The sequence below is a fragment of the Callorhinchus milii genome, unplaced genomic scaffold, assembly GCF_018977255.1.
Source record: "Callorhinchus milii isolate IMCB2004 unplaced genomic scaffold, IMCB_Cmil_1.0 Scaffold13, whole genome shotgun sequence".
NCBI lineage: Eukaryota > Metazoa > Chordata > Chondrichthyes > Chimaeriformes > Callorhinchidae > Callorhinchus > Callorhinchus milii.
The window spans coordinates 5,233,307-5,260,569 of NW_024704754.1; the positions used below are offsets into that span (position 1 = coordinate 5,233,307).

At 43.0% G+C, this 27,263-nt stretch overlaps 1 protein-coding gene across 1 annotated transcript in view; it reads right to left on the reverse strand.

The window, feature by feature from the left end:
• LOC103186977 (glutamate receptor ionotropic, delta-2) overlaps positions 1-24,217 on the reverse strand; it is a 71,492-nt gene extending 47,275 nt beyond the window's left edge. Inside the window, exons 1-2 of the mRNA XM_007906271.1 lie at positions 24,020-24,217; positions 11,716-11,871 (exon numbers count right to left, since the gene is read on the reverse strand). Coding sequence (XP_007904462.1) covers positions 11,716-11,871; positions 24,020-24,134 — 271 coding nt within the window. The 5' untranslated portion in view covers positions 24,135-24,217. The remainder of the gene's footprint in view (positions 1-11,715; positions 11,872-24,019) is intronic.
• Positions 24,218-27,263: the final 3,046 nt, after the last annotated feature.

A 27,263-nucleotide genomic window follows, 5' to 3' on the forward strand; every position in this document is an offset into this window, starting at 1 on the left:
CTCCGCACCGAAATGTCCAAAATCTTCAAAATGTCCGCTCCCTCTGCAACAAGGCTCCGACCTCATCCTTGATGAAATATCAACATCATGGGCCTCACTGAAACCTGGATCACCCAGGTGACACCTTCCCCCTCACTGAGGCCACATCACCCGGCTGAGGCACGGTTCAGGTCTTATCTCTCACACCACCTCCAATTTGTCTCCGCTAATGGTTTCTCTTCCAGCCCCCACACAGTCTCGTATGATGTTCCTCAGGTTTCTGGCCTTGGTCCCCTCTTCTTCAAACTCTACATGCTTCCCCTTGGTTATAATCATCCGCAAACATAAGGTCAAATTCCACATGTACGCTGATGACACCCAACTCTATCTCCCTGCCTCCACCCTCGATTCCAAGGCAACTGAAGTCCTAACAGACTGTCTGTCTGACAACAAGTCCTGGATGAGAGCCAACTTTCTACAGCTGAATGTCAGCAAGACTGAGGCCCTCTTGATTAGCTCGCTCCACTGCCTTAGTACCTCAGGTGCTGTCAGCATCAGCATCCACAGTGGCACACTCCACCTCACCAAGCCAGTTACGAACCTGGGCATCTTGTTTGACCCTCAACTGTCTTTTCTCCCCCATATCCATGCCATGACCTGATCTGCCTTCCCCTACCTCCGCAACATAATAATAATAATCCTTGCATTTGATATAGTGCTTTTCAAGTCTTCTAGATGTCTCAGAATCTACTGTAAAGTGAATTGACTGTTTATTTTGTAGTCGAAACGCGGCAGCCAATTGCACACAGCAGTGTCCCCACAAACAGTCGTGGATCGAGTGAATTTTTTTTAAGGAATTATTATGCCCGAAAAAGTGATCTAACCTACTGACTAATAACCGGGTTCCTACTGACTTGCTAGGTAAACAGAGAGTGTGGAGTAAGGAAACTTGCCCAACGTTTCACCCTGCCAGGAATCGAACCTGGGTCTCTCGCTTGTGAAGCGAGTGCTCTAACCACTGAGCCAAATAATAATAATAATAATAATAATCCTTGCATTTGATATAGCGCTTTTCACATCGGGAGGACGTCCCAAAGCGCTTCACAGAACACACTGTAAAGTGAATTGACTGTAGATTTGTGGGCGAACGCGGCAGCCAATTGCGCACAGCAATGTCCCACAAACAGTCGTAGATTGAAAATGACCAATTTATTATTGTTTTTGGTTTTGGAGGGATTATTATTAGGCTCTGTGTGGAGTAAGGAAACTTGCCCAAGGTTTCGCCCTCTGCCTGGAATTGAACTCAGGTCTCTCGCTTGCAAAGCGAGTACTCTAACCACTGAGCTACAGGACTCCACGAAAGGACTCCATAAGGTGCTATATCAAATGCAAGAGTTAATATTATAATTATAATGATGATGATGATGCTATCCAACCTTGCTGGTGAGATCTTTATGCAGATAACTTAAACGTCAGATGCAAGGAGATTTAAGAAACACAGAATGAAATGCAGCATGCAGTGAGAATATAGAAAGTAGGTCACTTTACAGCAAATTCTGTCCTTAAGGAGTTGAAGACTGAAATCACATTTCTTCGCACTGAACTCTCTCCCAATGACAAACCCAAAACAATTGCTCATTGTGACATTCCTTTGCTTTCAAGATTAGACCAAAACCCTCAAGATTATACATAAAAGTCAGATCCTGTTTCGCAGCTTTCTCTCAGCCACGACTTTATTCATAAATCCATGAGGAATTTTCGCTTTCAAATGTACTAGATTGTTTTCAAAAGGACATTATTTCCCATTGCTATACCAAATATAAGGATTATTATAATTTATTTAAACAGCAGGAATCGGTCACCTTTAACTGATGACAGGAGAATAATAATTATAATGATAGATAAATGATACCAGCTAATTCTGAACAGTAATATACAATGACACAGAAGGTTACAGGCCAGAAACAGGCCATTTAGCCAAGCTAGTCGGTGCTAGTATTTATACTCCACACCAGCCTCCCACTCCCCATTGCTGTTTCCCTCTGTTGGCTATTCTAATAGATCACATTAAGCATAGGTCAAAGCAAAATGGGAGGGGGTCAGATAGGTTTGCAGTACTACAGTTACACAAAATACAATACAAATTTACATTTGTATAGCGCCTTTCATCCCTTTCCAGTCCAGCATGACTCATCCACTAAGACTTGGAGGCAGAAATTCTTCCCACTTGGCACCTGTTAACCCTACAAGCCAAATAATCTATTCTAATTCCCTCTCTCTCATGTATGCATCAAGTTTCCTCTTAAATCCTGCTCCGAACTTGAACACGTTAGTTTAGAAGGTTGAGGGGTGATCTGATTGAGGTGTTTAAGACGATAAAGGCATTTGATAGCGTAGCTAGAGAGAAACTATTTCTTCTGGTGAGGAATCCAGCACAAAGGGGCATCATCTTAAATTTAGAGCTAGACCATTTAGGAGTGAAATCAGGAAGCATTTTTCTACACAAATCTGGAACTTGATCCCCAAAAGGCTGTGGATGCTGGATCCATTCAAATTTTCAAGACTGAGGTGGATAGATATTTGATAGATCAGGGTATCAAGGGATATGGAGCAAAGGCGGATAAATGGAGTTGAGGTAATAATAATAATAATAATAATAATAATCCTTGCATTTGATATAGCGCTTTTCACGTTGGGAGGACGTCCCAAAGTGCTTCACAGAACACACTGTAAAGTGAATTGACTGTATATTTGTGGGTGAACGCAGCAGCCAATTGCACACAGCAATGTCCCACAAACAGTCATAGATTGAAAATGACCAATTTATTATTGTTTTGGAGGGATTATTATTAGGCTCTGTGTGGAGTAAGGAAACTTGCCCAAGGTTTCGCCCTCTGCCTGGAATTGAACTCAGGTCTCTCTCTTGCAAAGCGAGTGCTCTAACCACTGAGCTACAGGACTCCACGGAAGGATACAGATCAGATACGACCTAATAGAATGGCGGAACAGGCTCGAGGGGCTGAATCGTCTCCTCCTGTCCTGATGTTATACTCTTGACGCCTGGCAAGCTCAGCGAGGCTTGACTTCGCTCGGATGAGAGAGTCCAGGTCAAGCCTGGGGACGTACAGCAGCCAGGAACAAGGCATCAGGAGACAGGCTCACATCCCATCTGTCCTGTAGCAAGAATAACATATCACTAGACAGTCTGAAGAGCATTGGCTTGATGGCAAGATACTGCATCAGCTGGTGTAGTATTGACAGCATTTCCGAGCTGATGACTGCAGCTATATTCATACTGTACCGAAGAAGAGCTCTGTACAAGCGCAGTTTTTTTTCTCCCTCTGCTGACTATTGTAGTAGATCACACAACAAGCAAAAAAAGGGAGTGAGCCAGACGGGTCAGCAGTATTCTTGGGACGTCCTCTCGACGTGAAAGGCGCTACACAAATGTAATTTTGTATCTATTGTATTGTGTCCCATAAGTCAGCCCATCCCAGCCGAGCCTGGCTGTCAGTAGGAATTGGGAGGCAGGGATTCTACCTGCTCTGGGGTCCCCAAGCCTCGGCTCTCGCCAACACGCGCCTAATAATAATCTCTGGACTAACCTGGGGACAAGATAAACTGCGTAAAATCCCTTCATGCCCTCGCACCTCCCTACCTATCCGATCTGCTTACCACCCCCACCCTACTCTACCACTTGCTGCCTCCGCTCGGCTGGCACCAGCCTCGTGGAGTCCTGTATCTCAGTGGTTAGAGCACTCGCTTTGCAAACGAGAGACCGGAGTTCAATTCCAGGCAGAGGGCGAACCCTTGGGCAAGTTTCCTTACTCCACACAGAGCCTAATAAAACCCCTCCAAAACAAAACAATAATAAATTGGTCATTTTCAATCTACGACTGTTTGTGGGACATTGCTGTGTGCAATTGGCTGCCGCGTTCGCCCACAAACAATATACAGTCAATTCACTTTACAGTGTGTTCTGTGAAGCGCTTTGGGCCGTCCTCCCGACGTGAAAGGCGCTATATCAAATGCAAGGATTATTATTATTATTAGTCCCTCGCCCCCTCCGCTCCATCAATGGCGGCCGCGTTTTCAGCCACTACACCCCAAAACTCTGGAACTCTCTCCCTCAATCCCTCCGCCTTGCTCTCTCCCTCCCCACTTTCAAATCCTACCTGAAGACCTTCCTTATTGATCGTGCTTATGGTCATCTCCCCACTCCCTCTCCCTCAGGCTCCGTTTACATTTATTTGGCCAGCTGGGTGTCTGACATATGTGGAAAGAGTATCCAAACAAGGATGAGAGTTCCACATGTGCACGTCACCTACATACGCAAATTGCCCGTGTCTCTCTCTCTCTCTCGCTCTCTCTCCCTGTCTCCCTGGAGGGACACACCCCGCTAATCTAACCCCGGGGAGTGTTAGGCACAGTTGATATAGAGAAGACTGAAAGATTTTTATTGACGTGTTGAACGATGGGGTTGAAGCATCAGTATTAATGAGATGAGACGAGGCGAACGCATTATTTTGCCACACTAAAGAGCAATATGGCTGCCATTTCGTTTTTTTTTAATAAGGACTCAATAATCTTGTATCGTTCCAATTTTGCTCACTACACTGTCTTTCGTACACATTTCCATTTGTTAGACGCGCAAGTTTATGTTTAATTCACAAAGTAATGAGATCTAGAATCCTTTGAAGCAGACTAAATAACGATTTGCTAATGAGTTTCTTTACCTTCTTTCACAGGTTTAATTTGAAGAGAATTAAAATCCGAATCTGCATTCCTCTGGCACTAGGGCAATAAAAGGGACTGGACAACGAGCTGTAAACTATTTGTGATGTCCGCTTGTTATACGGCCGGCCCTATTCTCATCATCGTTCTGCCTCACCCTAGTCACTCAAGCTCAAGTCAGCCCTATACAGGAATGACACTTATGAGGTTAATTAAAGCCAATAAACTACCAGGGGTATTACAGAAATCAGGTCCAAATCCACGTTCGCTAATGCTATGTTGATTAACTCTGTTATGAAAGAGCTGAATAAAACATGATGAGTAACAGAACTGAAGGTTATAAGGCTGAGGATAATGGCATGACAAAGAAATAAAGGTGGGGGGTAGGAGGGGGAATGATTGGCAAAGGCTGTTCAGCTAAACAAATTAGCTCCTCCCACACTGTACATAGAGCACCACTAGTCCAGACTCTGTAAGAACATAAGAATTCCTAGACGAAAGAAGACCAAGGTCTATCCAGTGCCCCTTCCACCGTCTTGGCAGTCGCTTGCACATGCCGTGTCCCAAACTATATACTGTATCCTGAGATATTATTTCCTAACAGACATCTATCTAATTTGTTCTTGAAAGAATCAACACTTTCTGCTTCCACCGTCTGTTTACCATACATTTACCACGTGCTCAGTGAAATAGTATTTCCACAAATTTGCATTGAATTTATCCCCTTTCAATCGCAGGCTGTAATATAACAGTGTTAAAGTACCCTGGAACAGGCAGACAAAGCCTTGATTATAACTTCTCATCCAATGCACACATGCCACCTCCGATGATGTAACACTCCCACAAGCAGCGTCAGCAAATACATGCACACAAGGCACCCAGAGGGGAATTAACAACTGTGGATCCCTGTAGCGTAGTGGTTAGAGCACTCGCCTTGCAAGCGAGAGGATCCAGATTGATTCCTGGGGCAGGGCGAAACCTGAGGCAAGTTTCCTTACTCCACAAGGCTCTGTTTACCCAGCAGTAAATAGGAACCCAGTTGTCAGTCGATTGCCGGATCCCTTTCTGGGGATAATAATCCCTCAAAAAAATATGTGGTCCCTCAATCCACAAATGCGGGAAGCACTCCAGGACGTGAAGGGTGCTATATTAATGCAACTTGTTGTTGTTGCTATGCACAATTGGTTGCCCACAAAATACAAGGTCAACCCACTTTACAATATATTCTGTGAAGACTGTGAGATGTTTCGACGACGTGATAAGGTGCTATATTCAAATGTAAGTATTAGAATTGATTCTAACAGTTATTACAACTGTTGCCAGGAAGGGTGGCTGTGGCCAGGACACTGAGACTCGGCGGGTGTTCAGGAAGGATGGGCGGAAGGGCTTCCTTCCTCCAAACTAATCTTGTTACCTTGAAGCAAACATAAATGCCAATACTTTATTCGTATCTGAAGAACACAAGGTTTAATTTAATATGATTGAAGAATGTAAACGACCTCTGATAACACAGGAATATAGAAATATAGAAACAGGAGGAGGCCATTCAGTCCCTCAAGCCTGTTCCGCCATTCTATAAGATCATGGCCGATCTGTATCTCAAGTCCAATTACCAGCCCTTGCTCCGTATCCCTTAATACCCAAGAGAGCATCAGGAATCTCAATGTGCTGGGATAGATTCCACTCACACACCCTTGTTCCCCTCCACAATCACCTGTAGCACCGGAGAAAATTGATGGTTGAAAGCTGATCACAATTGTTCTCCAAGTGACTCGAAGCTCCAGTGCAATGTTAAGTCATTATAAAACCTCTTGTATCACAAGTGAACCCACATCTCCACACCACAGTGACGCCCTCATCACAAATCTTTTACATCCTAATATCAACAGAGTGCAAATTATAGAACAATTTGCATTTATAAAGCGCCCTTCACGCAGGGTGGCATCTCAGAACAAATACACCAAATAATATGCACCTCCTCACCCCACCCCGCCTCCTCCATGAGGTTCATTAATCACCCTCCCTGGCAACCTGTTCCTGCCGTTAATTACCCATTACCCTTTCTGGGGTAAAGATAAACCTCCTGGTGTCTGTTCTGACCTGACCTGTAAATGTCCTTTTGCAAATCCAAACCTCTTGTTCCCATTTCCCATGTTCCCATTTCCTGCGTTAACTTTTTTTCCCCAAACCCCAAAAAGCCAGCGATTTTGCTGGAATGCCTCGTGAAGCGTTTCTGTACAGTGAACCTTGTGGAAACGGAAGTATTGAACACAAGTCAATAACACTCTTGATTTACAAGATAGCTCTTTGCCATTCTCTGTGCTAGGCAGCGTATTGAGAACATTTCCAGAAGGGAAGAGATTGCACTAGCATTTCCGAAGGGAATTTTAGTGAAACGGAACACCTCATCATCTTTTGCAGCTAACTTTTGACGTCTTTGTAGATTTGTTTTTAACTGAAAAGATTTCCCGGGCGAAAAGCAGAAAATGTACATGAGGATATTATAGCATATGATCCCGTTCCTTTTTCTCATCAAGCCACCGCGCTCCAATCTGATTTCCAGGTCTCTTTCAGATAAGTTAATTTTAGCAGCGTCTCCGCAGTCACTTTGAATTTGCTTTATTCTGCGACTTTGCTCCAGAGGTCATGGACGTATAAAAAGTAACCTCCTGGGTCTGACTGCACCCCAGCCCTCAAATCAAGGTCATAACACACAATCTGTCTCAAAATATGTCTCCAACACATTGCACATCACTTAACGCCTTCACTTCAAACCTCTGATTTCTGAGCAAAAACGCAAGAAAAATAATATCCTTCCCTTGTCTTTGGGGTATTTTTTAACCTTCATTGACTGTCTGGCTATCAACTAGCCAAAAGTACTTAAGTGAAAACCACTTGGGGAAATTAAAACAATCTTCCCCCAATAATCTAAAAGCTTCTGTTCTAATGGTCCTGTGTGGGACAGATCATAAGCTTCTAATCCTACATTTACCTTATTGTCCGCTTGTAAACGACAAGTCTGAGTTTATTGACAATGGGGTGATGTGAATGAGATGCTCACTAGATCCAGAGAAGGTTAAATTCACCAAAGCTGGTGTTTAAGAGCTGCAAATGGAGTCCTGTAGCTCAGTGGTCAGAGCATTTGCCTCACAAGCGAGAGACCTGGGTTCAATTCCCGGCAGGGCGAAACGTTGGGCAAGTTTCCTTACTCCACACGCCTCTGTTTACCATGCAATAAGTTGGAACCTGGTTGTTAGTAGATTGATGGATCACTTTTCCGGGGGTAATAATTCCTTTAAAAAGAAATAATAAAATTGGTCACTCAATCCACGACTATTTGTGGGACACTGCTGTGCGCAATTGGCTGCCGCATTTTTGCCCATAAAATATACTGTCAATTCACTTTACAGTATATCCTATGAAGCACTTTGAGATGTCTCAAAGACATGATAAGGATGCAAAGATTATTATTATTATATGCATGTTATCATTGTTCTGTGGATGTTTTCAGTGAGTGCGACAGCCAATTTGCGCATTGCAGTGACCCACAGCCGTGAAGTGAATGAGCGATTTTAACTGTGGTGGTGGGCTGGAGTGAGGGGAGGGGTGAAACTGTTGACGAGGGCAGCGAGCAAAAAGACTCCGAAGGTTTGCGTAATTTACAATTTCCCACGCACTAACATCTCCGCTTTGATGTGCCAAAACGTTCACAAAAACTCTCACAGAGCTTAGCTTGACGCCACAATGTGTAACATTCCCCACTGATCCCTTACCTACAGAGAAGCAATTTACTTCTGTCACCGTTTATTCAACAAAACACAACAACAAACAACAACAACCTGCATTTATACAGTGGTCTTCACGTGGTCTAATTTCATCCAGTCCCCACCCTCCATTTCATCTGGCCCCCCCGCTCCTTCTATAACCCTCAAATGTTGTTATGTTGGCCTGCACTTGTCCACTAGTGAGGCTTTATTAATGAGTGAGGCTATCGGCTCTCTGAGATGTTATCCTATGAGAAGGAAGGGCGCTGGGTAAGATGTAGGTAGTGGTAAGTTAAATACTGGCCGATTTATCCAATTTACCCTCATCTCCAATACCCTTTGCAAATCGTTGCCTTTTACTCTCCATTGAGCCATTCATTTATATTCTTTGTATTTGATAGCACTTTGGGACCCTGCCCTGTGTAAGGGACGCTATATAAGTGCAAGTTGTTGTTGCTGTTGACATAGTACCTGATCACGTCATTGAGACGTCTCCAAATGCTTCATAGAATATATTGCAAAGTGGATTGACTGCATATTTTGTGGGCAAAACCCGACAGCCAATTGCGCACAGCAGCGTCCCACAAAGAGTCGTGGATTAAATGACCCAATTATTATTTTTATACAAGCACTCTGTGGAAAAGCTACAAATTTCATCAATATTGTGTCGTTTCTTGTAACAAAATGCTTGTTCTTAAATAATAGGGCTAATGGGAAAAGCTTCAATAATCCGATCACATCTTCTCCAGGTGGGCGACAGACACTGATCACATTATAATGACTCACCAGCCTACCACTGCACCGAGACAGACAGACAAACAGACAGACACACCAGTCAGTCAATAGAAAACTACTGAACAACATGTTGAACCAACGAACAAATCAAAGTAAGTAACAGATGAGTAATGATTACTGAAACCCTTTATTAATATCTCATTATTCAGCAATGCAGTGATTGTAAAAAATGCTATTGATTTCTTAAGCTCTCAAGGTTTGGCAGACAACCGATTAAGCCACTAATTTGGCAGCCCAGGACAGTCTGCAGAGTTTAAGAGAGTTTTTCCATTCCGACTTCATATTTTCAGCCAATGTGAAACATTTAGCGCCATTCATGGCAGTGAACGGAATTAATAATAATAATAATAATCCTTGCATTTGATATAGTGCCTTACCACTATATCTCAAAATATGTCAATGACATCTCAAAGCGCTTCACAGAATATACTATAATTTGTATATTATAATATATAGTATATCCCGTGATATACGAATGGGATCTAATGGGATTATACTGATATTATATATATGTGACTTCCACCTGGTTCTACATTGAGTTCTACCAGGTTCCTACTTACTGCTAGGTAAACAGAGGCGTATGGAGTAAGGAAACTTACCAACACTTCGCCCTGCGATAGCCAATTTGCGCACAGCAGCTTCCCACAAATAGCCATGAAGTGAATGACAACAACGACGTATTTAGATAGCACCCAAGAATAGTGTCTCAGAGCACTTGGGTAATTAAAACTATCCATGCATTTGATACAGCACCTTTCACGTTGGGAGGACGTCTCAAAGCACGTCACAGGATTTTACCGTAAAGTGGAATGACTGTGTGTTTTGTATTCCAACACGCAACACGTGAGGAAATGAGCACTCTCACGCAACAGCAGACAGTCTCACTAGTTATTGATGGAACAATGCGAGATGCTATCTCTCTCATCTCCAGCGAAACAGAACTCAACTGTAATGATACACTAGCACACATTTATGACAGTTCATTAATAACAACACAAATATTACTGGAGAAATAACCCTTGGTAATAAAAATCATTGCAAAATCAGTTCCCCATGATAGGAGACCTCTCTATCTCCTTCGCCCCTTTCACATAAATTAGCCAAAGGAATGGAATAGATAGGTTTAAATTTGTTTTTTGCTGCAATGTCCTGGGTGGGGCGAAACCTTAGGCAAGTTTCCTTACTCCACACGTCTCTGGTTACCTAGCAGTAAGTAGGAACCCGATTGTTAGTCGATTGGCGGATCGCTTTCCTTCAAAAATAAATAAATAATAATAATGTGGTCACTCAATCTACGACTGTTTATGGAATGCTGCTGTGCGCAATTGGCTGGCGCCTTTCATCCACAAAATATACCGTCATTTCACTTTATAGCATATTCTGTGAAGGGCTTTGAGACATCTTGAAGATGTGATAAGGCGCTATATCAAATGCAAGAATTATTATTATTAATGATGGAATCTCGCAGGATGAGGGGCGAAAGTGAAAATGCTGTGTTCAAAACTATAGCTCACACCGGGCTAAGCAGATCTTATTTCTACACTCGGGCGTAAAGGTTAAACAAATATTTGGAGGTTAGCATTAAAGGTTAATTGCTTACTGCATTTTGCTTACCTTGAAAACTCTATTGATTTCAGTCTCACCCTTCACATGATTGTGTATTTAATATATGGGAGCTACTATGGAGGCACACACCATGAATCCTTAAACAAGGCGTGCGACAATCTATGAAAATATACCAAAAGTGAGTCTGGAAATACACAAAATGTATTCTGGTCAAAATCTCCAGTGAATTCTTCAAAACTAGCAGGTTCCCTTGTTCAATTTTCAACCTCAACCTCAATAAGTTCCCCAAAACACCCACAAAATGATCCTAAAACACGACACAGCATTACAATACAAATTCACATTTATACAGTGCCTTTGACATGAGAACTCTCTGCAACACCGGCTAGGCACCTGAGCTGAGGAGGGAGAGAGATATTAATAGTGATCCTTGTATTTGATATAGTGCCTTATCACATCGTTGAGACATCTCAAAGCGCTTCACAGAGTAACCTGTAAAGAAGATTGACTGGATATTTTGTGGGTGAAACGTGACAGCCAATTTGGAACATCTGTGTTCCACAAACAGTCATGGATTGAGTGACCAAATAATTTTTTTTTTTTAAGGGATTATTACCCCAGAAAGCGATTTACAAATCGACTAATAATTGAGTTCCTACTTACTGATAGGTAAATAAGAGGCATGTGGAGTCAGTAAACTTGCCGAAGGTTTCGCCTCGCCCGGGAATTGAACCATGGTCCTCTCGCTTACAAGGCGAGTGCTCTAACCAATGTAGAGGGCGCCACAATGATGACTGAAAGGGCAGTCAAAGAGGTGGGTAATCGAGACAGATCATCCCTGAAAAAGGCAAATGTTAAAAAAAAAGAAAAGCCTTACCTTCTTGAACAGCTTGAAATGGATTGTTGGAATCCACGAATCGGACAGAGAAGGTTATTTTCTCGTTCTGCAAAATCTCTTCATTCATATTCACATCAGCGACAGCCAAGCGAAACATCTTGTCATCCTTTCTGGCAGATTCCTCGAAGATTGCACCTGAATGAAGAAGATATATCTGCATCAACAACAATAATACTTGTGCATTTGACCCGGCTCCTTACATAGTGCCGAAACGTCTCGAAGGAACCGAGGAACAGGAATAAACTATTCAGCTCCTTGAGCCTGTTCTGCCATTCTATTAGATCATGGGCTGATTCATTCAAAGCCCTTCATAAGATTTACTATAAAGTCTTATGACTCTATTTCGCAGGCAAACATGGCAGCCAATGAAGTGCCTAAACGATTTTGTCAGGGAGATTTTTAGCCAGGACATCAGGAGAGAAAGAAACTCGCTTTTCTCATCCGAAGGATGGCGTCTCTGACAATGCAGTGCTCCCCCCAGCACTGCATTGGAGCGTCAGCCTGGACTGTGAGCTTAAAGCCCCCGACGTGGGGGTTTGAACCCACAACTTTTTGACTCTGAGGTGAGAGCACCACTGAGCCAGGCTGCCGTGTGAAACTCATTCACACCGAATCCAATGGATCGGATGGATGGAATGAAAGTTAATTATTTGCAAATGCTGCAGGCAACTGAACTTTACATGATTACCTGCTTCAGCCAGAAATCATTCCAAAAGAGGTTGTAACAATCAGCTGTAAATATCCAGGCTGATTTGCATGGCTACAGAAAAATAAACACTGCATAAAGACTGTATTGATTACATGACTGGCTATCACAGGAGCATGACTAATTAGATCCATATAGAGATCAGAGGGTGGGAATCAACATTAACAATTTCATAGAAATAAGTTTAGCCTCTTTTACGTTTATTTTACAAAGGAATAGAGTGGAAAGTAGTTCGACTACTTTCAAAGAGCCGGAACAGGCACGATTGGCCGAATGGCCTCCTTCCTCGCTGTAAGATTCTATGATTCTTTGACACTGCTATTTGCCTTGACCATTGCGACACGAAAACCCCGAAATACCACCTTCCGCAAAATTATTTTACTGAAAATCCAAGATGGCTCACATTTGCGAAGAATTCTTAAATTCAGTCTCGATTTGGAAGCTTGATTCCAAATTCCAGAGACCAAGATCCCAAGTGAATAATCAAGGCTTTTCTTTTTCTTTGTGTAACAATAAACAGATCCAAAATGACCTGTTCTCAGGCCTGAAATTCCACCTAATCTTGGGTCACAACACGGTTTTACTCTTAAGATAAAAAAAAGTGGAAAATTCTCCTCCGAATGAAGATTACACTTTAGGGTTTTTTTTCCCCATGTTTCTGCACCAGCTTAACTTTATAATAATAATAATCCTTGCATTTGATATAACGCCTTATGATGTTGAGACATCTCAAAGTCATTCACAGAATATACTGTAAAGTGGATTGACTGTATATTTTGTGAGCAAAACACAGCAGTGTCTCATAAACAGTCATGGATTGAGTGACAATTTTTTTTCTGAAGGATTATTAACCCGGAAAGCAATCCACCAATTGTCTAACAATCTAGTTTCTACCTACTAGAAAGTAAACAGGAGTGTGGAATAAGGACACCTGTCCAAGGTTTCTCCCCATACGGGAACTGAACCCGGGTCCTCTCACTTGTGAGGATGCTAACCTCTACGCTACAAGACTCCCTTTTGACAGTATTCTGTACATTCACAATCAATCAATCAGTCAGTCAGTCCGCTTGAAAAGAGAAGAAGGGCAAACAAAGGAGTTCTTGCTTGGGAGAACTCTTGTAAAATCCTGGCGATGACCTACTCCAATTCCTGGACTTACATGAGGAAAATCGATCGCCTGAAATCGTATTGAAATCTCCTGTCTTTGCTCGGTTCCACTCTCAGAACTTCATTCTCCTTCCATAGCTCAGCTATTCGACAAGGTTACACAATGCTCACCTTCACGCTATCAGTCAGCCACTGATATTGATCCCTGCAGTCAATGCGCAGAAGCTCACTAAGCTAAATTTATTGGCGAGAGCTCAGCATGCATCAGCTCTCGATCCCAACCTTTATATAGGCTTGAAATGGATAGTGGTGACCTCGCTAAAGCCTCAGTTACACAAAGCTCCTGCCCTGAGGTAGTGTGAATCACTATTTCTCTCCCATCTCTCTCCGTCTTTACCTCCCTCCCTCCCAAGTGTCATGATAGTTAAATAACATTGCAACTTGAAAGGATATATTGTGGAGTCCTGGAGTGTCATGGTTAGAGCACTTGCCTCGCAAGTCAGAGGTTGGATTTCCTTGCTCCACACATCTCTGTTTATCCAGTAGTAAGTAGGAACCCGGTTGTGAGTTGATTGAGGGTTTGTTTTCCAGGGGGTAATAATCCCTCAAAAAAATGTGGTCACTCAATTCACCACTGTTTATGGGAAGCTGCTGTGTGCCATTGGCTGCCGCGTTTCGCCCACAATTCACTTTACAGTGTAACCTGTGAAACGCTTTAAGACGTCTCAATGACGTGATAAGGCGCTATATCAAATGCAAGGATTATTATAATTGTATCAAATGCAAATTATTATCTCCTTCACTGCTACCTTCATGGCTGACTCGATGGCTAGGCATGGAGTAATTAGATGCAGATGGGATGTAAAGCGTTAGCCAGATGTTAGTGGATAAAAGATTGCCACTAAATCAAGAAGATGACTATAGATGATTTGACTAAGAACGACCCCAGAGAACTGAATCAGCTTGTGATGAAAAGCCTGAACTGTTTTGACCCACACCTGATCACAGAGGTTGCAAATTTTCATGTGGCTACCAGCTATATGAACCCTTTAACTCACGAAATACGGACAGTGTCCTAGAAATTATATTCAACTCTTACTCCACGCTAAACTCGATTCAACTCATGCTGTAATTGGGAAGCCGAGTTAGGTTAAATCAAATCTAACTGTAGCTGTGCTACTGTAATCCTATAAATCAGGTTTATTATTAAGGTTACAATGACTTCAATGCGGTTTGAATCATGCTAAGTGATGGCCATCTTTGGAACGGCATTACAGTGGGGCCTGTAACTGAAGCTGGCGTCTCAGCACAGGACAATTAATTTTTAAGAACTCTAAATGTCCACAACGAGGTGTAACGCATTTTTATGGTTCCGTGTTAGGCAGTAAATCACCAGGACTCTGCCAGCGGTTTGATCAACAAATGGTGCAGTAAAAATAATGCCTCAGAAAGCAGGAACTATTACTTAACCCTATTCCAAAGGCCACCTCATAAAACCTTTCAAAGTGATACCCAGCGATGAAATATTTTGTCACGTCTGCTTACAACGTGGGATTTAACATTCTGGATCCAAACCTTCCGTTATAACTGCCCAGTCAGTAATGTGGCTGTCAAGAGTACCGTCGACTGTTGTGTTCAACTCTTGGTAGGTGTCTTTTAAAGTGCTTTAAAAGTCAATTTTCTAACGCAATCACAAGATTTTGGTCACTCATTCCACGACTGTTTGTGGGGCGTTGCTGTGCGCAATTGGCTGCCGCGTTTCACCCACAAAATACACAGTCAATCGGCTTTACAATATATTCTGTGGAGCGCTTTGAGATGTCTCAATGACATGACAAAGCACTATATCAAATGCAAGGTTTATTATTATTGTATGCATATATATGTATATAAGATGCTTTGCACTACCTTCAAGGCCAGAATTATCCCAGCCTTCCCACCTACACCATTTGAAGGTCTAATATGCTCGTAGTGGGAGCTTTCATCCTCCCTCTCGTTTGTAACCTTCCTTTTCAGTAATAGAAGAGTTCTGGTCAACGATCCCACTGGCACTCAAGGCATGCCAAGTAAACTTTACAAAGTGCTTATTTCACCTGAAAAAAAGACCAAGGTCCATCCAATTCACCTTCCACCATTCCTGGCAGTCGCATGCACGTGTCACAATAATAATAATAATAATAATAATAATAATAATAATCCTTGTATTTTATATAGCGCTTTTCATGTTTTCTAGATGTCTCAAAGCACTTCATAGAATAGACTGTAAAGTGAATTGACTGTATATTTGTGGGCGTCATGTCCTGAACTACTGAACTTCAGAACAACCGTGAGGGGCTCACTCCCACTTTGCATCCGACCAGATAACCTCTAATGAGCACGTGCAAAACCTTAATTAGATCCCAGGCTCAACCACCACAAGTGGGTGGTTGAGCCTGGGATCTAATTAATTAATCTAATTATAGTCAGTACCAATATCCCCATAAACACAGGGGCCATTACAAGCTGCTCAACATTAGGTCTTTTGTTTTTGCTCAGCTGGGTGTCTGACACGTGTGGAAACCCATCACCATGCTTAAGAGTATCCAAACCAAGCTCAGAAATTCCATGCATCCCACCTATACATAGAAGTTCCAGAGATAGATTGTTGAAATGAGCTCAATTCAACCCAAAGCTCAAAAAATAACGCAGAGAACAAAATAGCTGGCATTCGTAAAGCATTTGTTGAACCCGTGGGTCCTAACATTATAAACCACCTTATCTGAATTCTACCTGTATGTAATATTATCAGAGCATTATTCATTCAACTATTGCCGTGCATTACATCACCAGTGATCCAATAAGCTATATTTGCTTTTTGTTTGAAAATAAAAATCTCGCAATACCAAGCTGTTTTGTTCATATATACGCATATATATATATATATATATTTTATTTATCTTTTGGAGATGTTATATTTCATGTGTTTGGGTAGAGAAAGAGAAACTGTTGCGTTCCAGAGATTAAGTTATTTATTATCTGATGAATGATGCAGTCTTGAAGGCAATGATCATGCTCGATCAATCTCAGGATACACTCACTTCGTTTCCAATTAATCTCACCCTAAGAGGTGCTTCGGAGATGCTGCTGGTAACATGAAAGGCAATGTGTCAACAAACGTTATCTCCGTGACCTGGGCACAAAGCACGGGGAGGTTGACCTCGAAGGCGGAGGTGTAGTCAGCTACAGTTAACTGAGTTCATGAGTCAGTCAGTGTAATGGACCATGTGTGGCTTCTTGTACCTTAGTGGTTAGAGCACTCACCTCGCAAGCGAGAAACTTGGGTTTGATTCCCGGGAGGGGCGAAACGTTGGACAAGTTTTCTTACTCCACACTGTTTACCTAGCAGTAGGTAGGAACCTAGTTGTTAGTCGATTGGCGAATCGCTTTTTTGAGGGTAATAATTCTTTTTTTAAAAGAAATTGTTCACTCAATCCACGACTGTTTGTGGGACACTTGGCTGCCGCGTTTTGCCCACAAAATATACAATCAATTAAGTTTACAGTATATTCTGTGAAGTGTTTTGAAACGTCTCAAAGAAGAATGTATCCAGCAGGTTGAATAAGGGGGAACCAGTAGATGTGGTATATTTGGATTTTGGAAGGCATTTGACAAGGTGCCACACAAAAGGCTGTTACTCAAGATCAAGGCCCACGGGATTAATGGGAAAATATTAACATGGATAGAAGAGTGGCTATCGGGTAGAAAGCAGAGAGTAGTGATAAACGGATCATTCTCGAATTGGCAGGAATGTAACTAGTGGAGTGCCACAAGGATCAGTGCTTGGGCCTCAGCTATTTACCATTTACATCAATGATCTGGACGAGGACATTGAATGTACTGTGTCTAACTTCACGGATGATACTAAACTCGGCAGCAGAGTGAGCTCTCAGGATGATGCAAAAAGATTGCAACAAGATATAAATAGGCTCGGGGATGGGCAAGTCGGTGGCAGATGGAATTCAATGTTAGCAAGTGTGAAATTATTCACCTAGGTAGCAAGAATAAAAGAACAGATTATTTTCTGGAAGGGGAGAAGTTAGATAGTGTTAGTATTCAAAGGGATTTGGGTGTCCTTGTACACCAGTCCCAAAAAGTTAGTTTGCAGGTGCAGCAGCAACTAAGAAGGCGAACGGCATGTTAGCGTTCATTTCGAAAGGTTTAGAATATAAGAGTAGGGAAGTCTTGCTGCAACTGTATAGGGCTTTGGTGAGACCGCACCTGAGTATTGTGTGCAGTTTTGGTCTCCTTATTTAAAAAAGGACATACTTGCCCTCGAGGGGGTGCAGCGTAGATTCACTCGGTTAGTTCCTGGGATGAGGGGACTGACCTATGAGGATAGGCTGAATAAACTAGGGCTGTATTCTCTAGAGTACAGAAGAATTAGGGGGCATCTTATTGAAACTTATAAGATTCTTAAAGGGCTGATAAAGTAGACACAGAGGGACTGTTTCCCCTGGTGGAGAATCTATAACCAAGGGTCACAGTCTTAAAATTAAGGGTCAGCCTTTTAGAACAGAGTTGAGGAAACATTTCTTCACTCAGAGGGTAGTGGCTTATGGAATTCACTACCCCAGAAGGCTGTAGATGCTCAGTCCTTGAACATTTTCAAGGCTGAGACTGATAGATTCTTGAAAAATAGAGGGATTAGGGGATATGGGGATAGGGCAGGTAATCAGAGTTAGGTGAGAAGATCAGCCACGAATGGCCTCCTCCTGCTCCTAATTCTTATGTTCTTATGTTCTTAAGTGATGAGGCACTATATCAAATGCAAGGATTATTATTACTTACATTGGATCTACACTGTGACAAAGTCACCTTCAAACCTTTGGCTTCCAACAGCGTATTTCATACAGAGTTTACCGTTGCACTTGCAGTCTTTATGGTCTAACATTGAGATGACTGAATATGTTATCCATAAAAGTATTAAATTAACTCGTACATCAGTGAGCCATTGAAGACCATTGAGTGTATAATGGTCGGTCAGTTTTATATCAACAGCTGGACAACATCTGACACCAGTTAGGACTTCAGGGTGGTTGAACAACAAAAAAAAGTACAAAATAAAACAGAGGAGAATCATCCAAGCTGCCAACGTAACTAATCATTTATCTACCTGTAGACTTGTAAAACACTTCCCATTTGTATCCACACACAAAGGAAATCCTGCAAATTAGGTTTGAGTGTTCTCAAATTATCCATATGGTACCACACAGTTGAATGGACTTCAACAAAGAAAAACATTCACAGCTAAAACCTGGCTCAGGTAGAAGGCCCTCTTTGTAGCTGAGGTGTGAATGAAATGACAGACTTGGAAGGATTACAACAAAATTACATTTGTATAGCACCTTTCACGTCGGGAGGACGTCCCAAGATGCTGGACAGTCAGTGTTTTGGATCTGAGCTGGGGGTCGGGATCTGGGAGGGTGGAGGGCAGGAGAGGGAAGGAGGGTGATCAAAAGCACGGTCGAAGTGGAGGGTCTTGAGATGGGTCTTGAAAGAGGCAAGTTCACAAAATTACCATAAGACCGGTCTGGAAAAAGAATACCCTTTGGCCCATACTAACACTCACCCTATTGTCCCCCCCATCACATCATCGAATTGCTATTTTAATGCATTCCAGTGTCCTGGGTGGGTTCTTACCACTTGCCTGGTAACCTGTTTCGATTGTTGATTACCCTCCACGTCAAGAAAAAAATCCTCTTAACACAGCAGTGATCTTTGTCAAGACTGAGACAAAACAAGAGACTACGCCCGATGTGGTGATGGAAGCCTGAATAGACATAGTACGCTGTGTTTCAATGCAAAGAAGAGAAAAGACACATGTGACTATTCTAGATAGACTTGAAGAGAGTTAATTAATTGGAACACCCACCAGCCCACATGCAATTATAAGGACAAAGTGTGTATGGGTGTGGCGGTGGTGGTGGGGGGGAGAAAATAGAGAGAAACTTCACAAGATTAATTTCGATGAAGAAAATCTTTCGACCCATCTGATCGCATCCTTTCAGATTGCTTGTCTCCATCACAGTATTCAGCCATTTCCTGCAGGAATCGTGGCCTCAACACCCCCTTCCTGACAATCCTATTAAAATTGTGTTCTACACAACATCCTCATCTCTTCCACCAACCCACCCCCCTACTGAGAAAGGAATAGATAAAAGTTACAGCATCAATACAAAAATGCCCTTAGTAATGGAAATGTCTTCCTGTGAAAGTGTTTGGCTATTGCACTGGGAAACCAAGAATAGCTTCCTGGGGGAGACTTATTGAACATCACAAGACAAGGTCTAATATCCTGACACTGCATATTGTCTCTGTGCAGAAAAGAAACAAAAGGGGAGTGATTCATCTAGATAAGGGAACATTGAAAGGCAAGGCTGGTGGGCAACATCACAAAGAAACAAAGCTCAGGGGAAAAAAATCGCTGATCGTCAAACAGACAAGATAGGAAAATGAGCAGGAAAGACAAGAAGTCGAATTTGCAGCAGGTGGCACTATTTTATAACAAAATGGAAATGGTCGTACCTTGAATTTCTAATTTAATGAGCTCCGACTTTTGTTGGCTGAGCTATCAAAATTATGTTACTGCTTGCCAGCCAAGTGAGATTACAGTTCTGGTCATTGTGACGTAAATGAGGCTGCACAGGCCCCTAGAGCTGCGCAGAGGAGAGCATCGAGGATGATCCCCAGTATTGATGGAAGGTTCTTTGAGCAACAATTAGACAAGTTAGGGGGCTCTTCTAAATGACTCGGTGGGGCCTCTATCGAAGTATATAATGTTGTGAATAGTAAATATATGGAACAGGCTCCATAGGGAGACGGTGGAAGCAAAAAGTGCTGATTCTTTTAAAAGCAAATTGGATAGATTTATTTTAGATAATAATATCTTGGGATACTGTGTATAGTTTGGGGCGTGACATGTGCATGCGACTGCCAGGATAGTGGAAGGCACACTGGATGGACCTTGGTCTTCTTTTATCTAACAAATTCTTATGTTCTTATGTTTCAAATGGGATTGAAAAAGTAAACCCAGAACAATACTTTCAGACTCTATGAGACAGCAGAACAAGAGGACAAGGGTTTAGAGTTGCAAAGGGTCATTTCAAGACAATAACAACAACTTGCATTTATATAGCGTCCTTCACATGGGATTGCATCCTAGAGTGCTTGACAGTGGCGGAGTCTGACAATGAGCCAGGGGGAGAGGGAGGGGGCAAGGCGGAGGGATTGAGGAAGAGAGTTCCAGTGTTTCGGGGCGTAGTGACTGAAGGCACGGACACCGATGGTGGAGCGGAGGGGACAAGAGACAAAAAGGAGGCTGGAGCTGGGCGAGCAGAGGCAGCCGGTGGTGGAGTGGGGGGGTAAACACGTCGGATAGGTAGGGAGGTACGAGAGCTTGAAGGGATTTGAAAATGAGCGAGAGGATCTTGAAATCGATCCGTTTGGTGATTGGGAGCCAGTGGATTCTGGCAAGGACAGACAACATCTTTACCCAAAGGGTAATTAATGACTGGAACAGGGTTGCCAGGAAGGTTGGTTGAGGCCAGGACCCTGGGACTTGTTTAAAAAGCAGCTCAGAGCAGTGATGGGGGGACAGTCAGGTGGGTGTTCTGGAGGGATGAGATCAGATGTGCTGAAGTGCTCACATCTGGAGTAAACTGGGGTAGAAGCACTTGTTTTTTTGGTCCATGAATTAGATTTGCTGCTGTAACCAGTGTTTTTTTCACCCAAACAAACTGTTAATTCATGCCTGGCACTGGTGACAAAATTGCCAAAGTTATTGGTCTTGCTTGTAGTTACATAATTACAGCACTTCAGTGTATTTTTGAAAGGTTTACATTCTAGTATGTAGCACACCTTCTTATGTAATCATGCGGAAAATGACAATAAATTAGTGTTAGGGTTAATGATCTGAATCACTCATGTGATCAACTGCAACTTCTAAGAGTGCAGCGTAATAATAATATTAGTCCTTGCATTTGATGTGGTGCCTTTTCACGTAATTGAGGTGTCTCAAAAAGCTTCATAGACTATATTGTAAAGTGAATTGACTGGATATACGGGTAAAATTTTGGGTGTGTATTATACCACATTCAAGGCTCCTCACAAATATTCTGGCCTTGGAAGAGTATCTTAGTACAGACTCCATCGTGACAATTTGTTACCACAAGTTATATCTTTCTCAAAGGTTATGATCAATTCAATATAAAGGTTCTTTCAGACATAAGAAACTGATTAGCTCCTTGCCAGTGAAGAGTACAGAGTGGGATATAGATCAATGTTTAGTCCACTGAAAACTCATTTAAATAGACAGCAGGAATCCTAAAGCTATCCCTAATACCAAGCTGTGACTCGTTTCAGAACAGCACAGCATATTATAATCATGGATCAAGAACAACGTGCATCTACATAGCGACCTTCAAGTGGGATAGCGTGTGAGTGCTTCACAGTTGTGGAGCCAAGCAAGAGAGAGGGTGGAGCAGAAGATGACCTTAAACTAGCTGCTTAAACTCTAGTTCAAGTAAACAGTGTGTGAGTGCCACACATATGTAGAATTCTCAGGGATGGATGGATGCATCACACATGCGGAAACCCATCACCATGCAGAAGCGTATTAAAAAAATATGCTTAAGACTATCCAAACCAAACTGAAAATTCCATGCATGCCACCTCGATGGAAATTCGAGAGAGGGAGAAAAATGTGGATCACACAACTACACAGGCACCAAGCCTCGCCTGGCACACAGGAACACATTGTTGCTGTGTTTTAGAGTTAGGCACAAGCCAAGTTACTCCGTCACCCATTTAAGAAAAACAACACACACACACACACACACATATACATCTTTTGGCAAATCTCACAAAGGCACACTTGTACAGCAGATCACTGCTGGCTGCAGACAACCTTACAAACTCTCCAATACATCAAGCCTGTAATGAGCTTGAGGCTTTCAGCACACAGAAACATCTTGCTCAGAGTTCACAGCAACTAGATTTGGTTTATATATATTATGTATTATATATATATGTATATACACAGTCTGTGCACAATTGGTTGCCATGATTCACCCACAAAACATACATTCAATTCACTTTACAGTATATTCTGTGAAGCGCTTTGAGACATCTCAATGACTAGATAATGTGCTATACCAAATACAAAGATTATTATTATAATTATGATTATTATTACTACATACATACAACTACAGTAAACCTCACATAAGTTGTATCAGTTGGGACTATACGTTTAATATGACTTATGCAAAATATGGGTTATATGAAACTTATAAACGATGGGAAATTCAATGGGACTTGGACAGATGTACGACCTAGTCAATGATACGATTTATACAGAACAGACTTATGCGAGCATTACTGTATAGATAAAAAAAATACAGAATTCAGCTGATTTTTTTTAAATAACAACAAAAATGAACTGAACCTCATTGCTGAAATTTCAACAGAAAGCTTTTTTATCCAGATACAACCGCCCCACCCTCCACCCCATCCCAACACCCAGCCCCACCCCAGTTTAAAGTTATTTCCAGTTGAACTATTACACCACTGGAACACGCAGACACTCATACAGACACACATGCAAACACACACACACACACACGTGCAAACACACACACACACACAGGCACACATACAAACACACACACACACAGGCACACATACAAACACACACACACACAGACACACATACAAACACACACACACAGACACACATACAAACACACACACACACATGCAAACACACACACACACAGGCACACATACAAACACACACACACACACGCATACAAACATACGCGCATACATACACATACAAACACACACACAGACACGCATACATACACATACAAACACATACAAACACACACACAGACACGTATACATACACATACAAACACACACAGACACACATACAAACACACATACAACCACACAGAGAAACACACACAGACACACACACATACAAACACACAGACACACACACATACTAATACACAGACCACACAAACACACACACAAACACACACACAAACGACGTCAAACGAATGCGAAGTTTCACAGCCCAGAAACGAGCTTATTCTGCGGGAATCGATGACCCATTCGATGTGAGAGGCAGAGAACGAGAGAAGCGCCTGAATTGCAAGTGCATCGCTTGCAATAACAGTGCGTGTGTGTGTGTGTGTGTGTGTGTATATATCTGTGTGCAAAAAAAAACACATGCACACACCTGCAAAAGAGAAAGAGGGTTTAGTTAAGGAGGGGAAAGGGTGAAGCAATATCCGACTGCACTTTACAAGAGATGGGAAGGTGAAGTGAGGCTGTATTGGGTGTTGGTTGATGACACATTGACACATACATCATTGTGGCCTCAGAGAGAAAGAGAGAGAGAGAGAGAAACAGAGGACTTACCTATGTGGATGATGGAGTCACTGGCCACAGTGTCTGTACACAGAAGCCAGGAGATGGCCAGAGCCAAGGCCAGAAAAACTTCCATTTCTTTTTCACCCTCAGTGTGGGTTGGCATCCAACAGGCACTGTGTCCACCACATAACGTGAAGGCGAGGAGCCTCTGGCAATCTTCTCTCTCTGTCTCTCACTCTCTGTCTCTCTCTTATCTTTTTCTCTCTGGTTCTCTCTCACTCTCTGTCTCTCTCACTCTCTGTCTCTCTCTACCCGTCTCTCTCTGGTTCTCTCACTCTCTGTTTCTCTCTATCTTTTTCTCTCTGGTTCTCTCTCACTCTCTGTCTCTCTCTCTCTCTCGTTCTATCACTCTCTGTCTCTATTTTATCTTTTTCTCTCTGGTTCTCTCTCACTCTCTGTGTCTCTCTCTATCTTTTTCTCTCTGGTTCTCTCTCACTCTCTGTGTCTCTCTCTATCTTTTTCTCTCTGGTTCTCTCTCACTCTCTGTCTGTATCTTTCTCTCTCTGGTTCTATCACTCTCTGTCTCTCTCTATCTTTTTCTCTCTGGTTCTCTCTCACTCTCTATCTCTCTCTATCTTTTTCTTTCTGGTTCTCCCACTCTCTATCTTTTTCTCCCTGGTTCTCTCTCACTCTCTGTCTCTCTCTTTTTCTCTCTGGTTCTCTGTTTCGTTCTGGCTCTCTCTCTCTGTCTCTTTCTCTCTCTCTGTTTTTCTCTCTTTTCCTCTTTGCTTCTGTCTTTCTGTCTCTCACTATGTCTATCTCGTTCTCTGTCTCTCTCTCTCTCTCTCTCTCTCTCTTTTCCAGTCTCTGGTTCTGATTAGATTGACCAGGAGGAAAACTGTGGATTGCTGCCCTCGATGTAAGCAAAACTCAAATCAATACAAATGAATGAACAAACAAACAAACAAATCCACTCGTTTAGAAGTTCGAGAGCTTTGACAGAGAGAGAGAGAGGGAGTGAGGGGAGTGAGGGGAGTGGGAGGTGGAAAGGAAGAAATAAATCTTGTGGTCTCTCAGTCCTCGACACCTTCCAATTGCACTCAGTCTGGTGATGGAGATGGGTTGGGGACCACTCAGCGCCTCTCGCTGTAACCTGTCACTGAAGCAGACCCTCACCCTCACCCTGGCTCTGGCTCTGACCCTCACCCTGGCTCTGGCTCTGGCTCTGACCCTGACTCTGGCTCTGGCTCTGGATGGCTTTCCTCGGCTCTGCTCCCTTCTGGTGTCCCGGGGCTGGTGGTTTTGTACCGGGAGAAAGGTGTGCGATCTCCCCGCTGTAGCTGCCGCAATTGCCGGCGAGTGGTGTCAGCTCCATCCCTCCTCTTCCCCAGGAATTGTCGGCTCCAAATCAGCTTCAGCTTCAGCTCAGCTCCCGGGAAGCATTCGGAGCGCTCCCCTCCCGATCCTCCAGTGCGTTCCCCCCCTCCGTGGACCACGGGCTCAGTCCCATCCGCTGGTGCAGACACAGCCACTCTCCATCCCTCCTCTCCTCTTGGGAGGTGGTACTGAGGGTCTCCGCCTTCAGAGTAGCTCAGAGAGAGAGACGCACACACACACACACACACACACAGACCAGCCTTCAGAGTAGCTCAGAGAGAGAGAGACACACACACACACACACACACAGACCAGCCTTTAGAGTAGCTCAGAGAGAGAGACACACACACACACAGACCAGCCTTTAGAATAGCTCAGAGAGAGAGACACACACACAGACCAGCCTTTAGAGTAGCTCAGAGAGAGAGAGAGAGACACACACAGACCAGCCTTTAGAGTAGCTCAGAGAGAGAGAGAGAGACACACACAGACCAGCCTTTAGAGTAGCTCAGAGAGAGAGACACACACACACACAGACCAGCCTTCAGAGTAGCCCAGAGAGAGAGAGAGAGACACACAGACCAGCCTTCAGAGTAGCTCAGAGAGAGAGAGAGACACACAGAGCAGAGAGAGAGAGGGACACACACACAGAGACATACACTGAGACCAGGCTTCAGAGTAGCCCAGAGAAAGGGAGAGAGACACACACACAGAACAGAGACAGACACACACACACACACACACACACACCAGCCTTCAGAGTAGTTCAAAAAGAGACACACACACAGAGCAGAGACACACACACTGAGACCAGCCTTCAGAGTAGCTCAGAAAAGAGAGAGAGACACACACACACACACACACACCACACGGGCATCAAGTAAGTGCGTGCTTTCCGCAGCCACTAGTGGCCAAAAACCACACACCACATACTGTATTGGCTTTTTTTTTGCGTAACTCGCTGTCCCCCCGACGCTCTGCAGCACTCTCTGCAAAATGGAATCAATCACAAGACTTTTTTTTCGCATATGCAGGAATTTGTGTTTTTTACTCGACTGTTAATTGGCAAAATCCACACACACACACACACACAGAGCAAACATACACACACACACATCAAACACACACAGAAAACACACACACATCAAACACACACACACACACATCAAACACACAGAGAACACACACACACACACATCAAACACACACAGAAAACACACACACATCAAACACACACACACACACATCAAACACACACAGAGAACACACACACACACATCAAACACACACAGAGAACACACACACATACACACACACAGAGCAAACATACACACACACACATCAAACACACACAGAAAACACACACACTTCAAACACACACAGAGAACACACACACACATCAAACACACACACATCAAACACACACAGAAAACACAGACACACACACAGAGCAAACATACACACACACACTCATATATATAGCAAATATACATACACACACACAGAAAACACAGACACACGAACACACACATAAAAACCACACAACAACCCACACACAGAAAACACACAACAACACACACGCACAATGCCAGGGGAATGTGCTATTCAACAATTCACTTCCCACACGCTTGCCCAATAAATCCCCCCCAAATAAATTCGGTCGCATCGCTCCATGTTTGCGGGATGTCACTGTGCACAAGCAGGTATTTCGCCCACAAAATACACAGTCACTTCCACTCTACAGGGCATCCTGTGAAACGCTTCGAGATGTTTCGGCGACGTGATAAGGTGCTGTAACAAACGTAACGGTGATTGTTGTTATTATTGCAGTGTAATGTGAAGCTAAGTGAGAGGCTGAGTTTGGAAGTAAATTGTAGGGTTTCCCATGTGCTGTAACTACGGTAACCAAACAGGA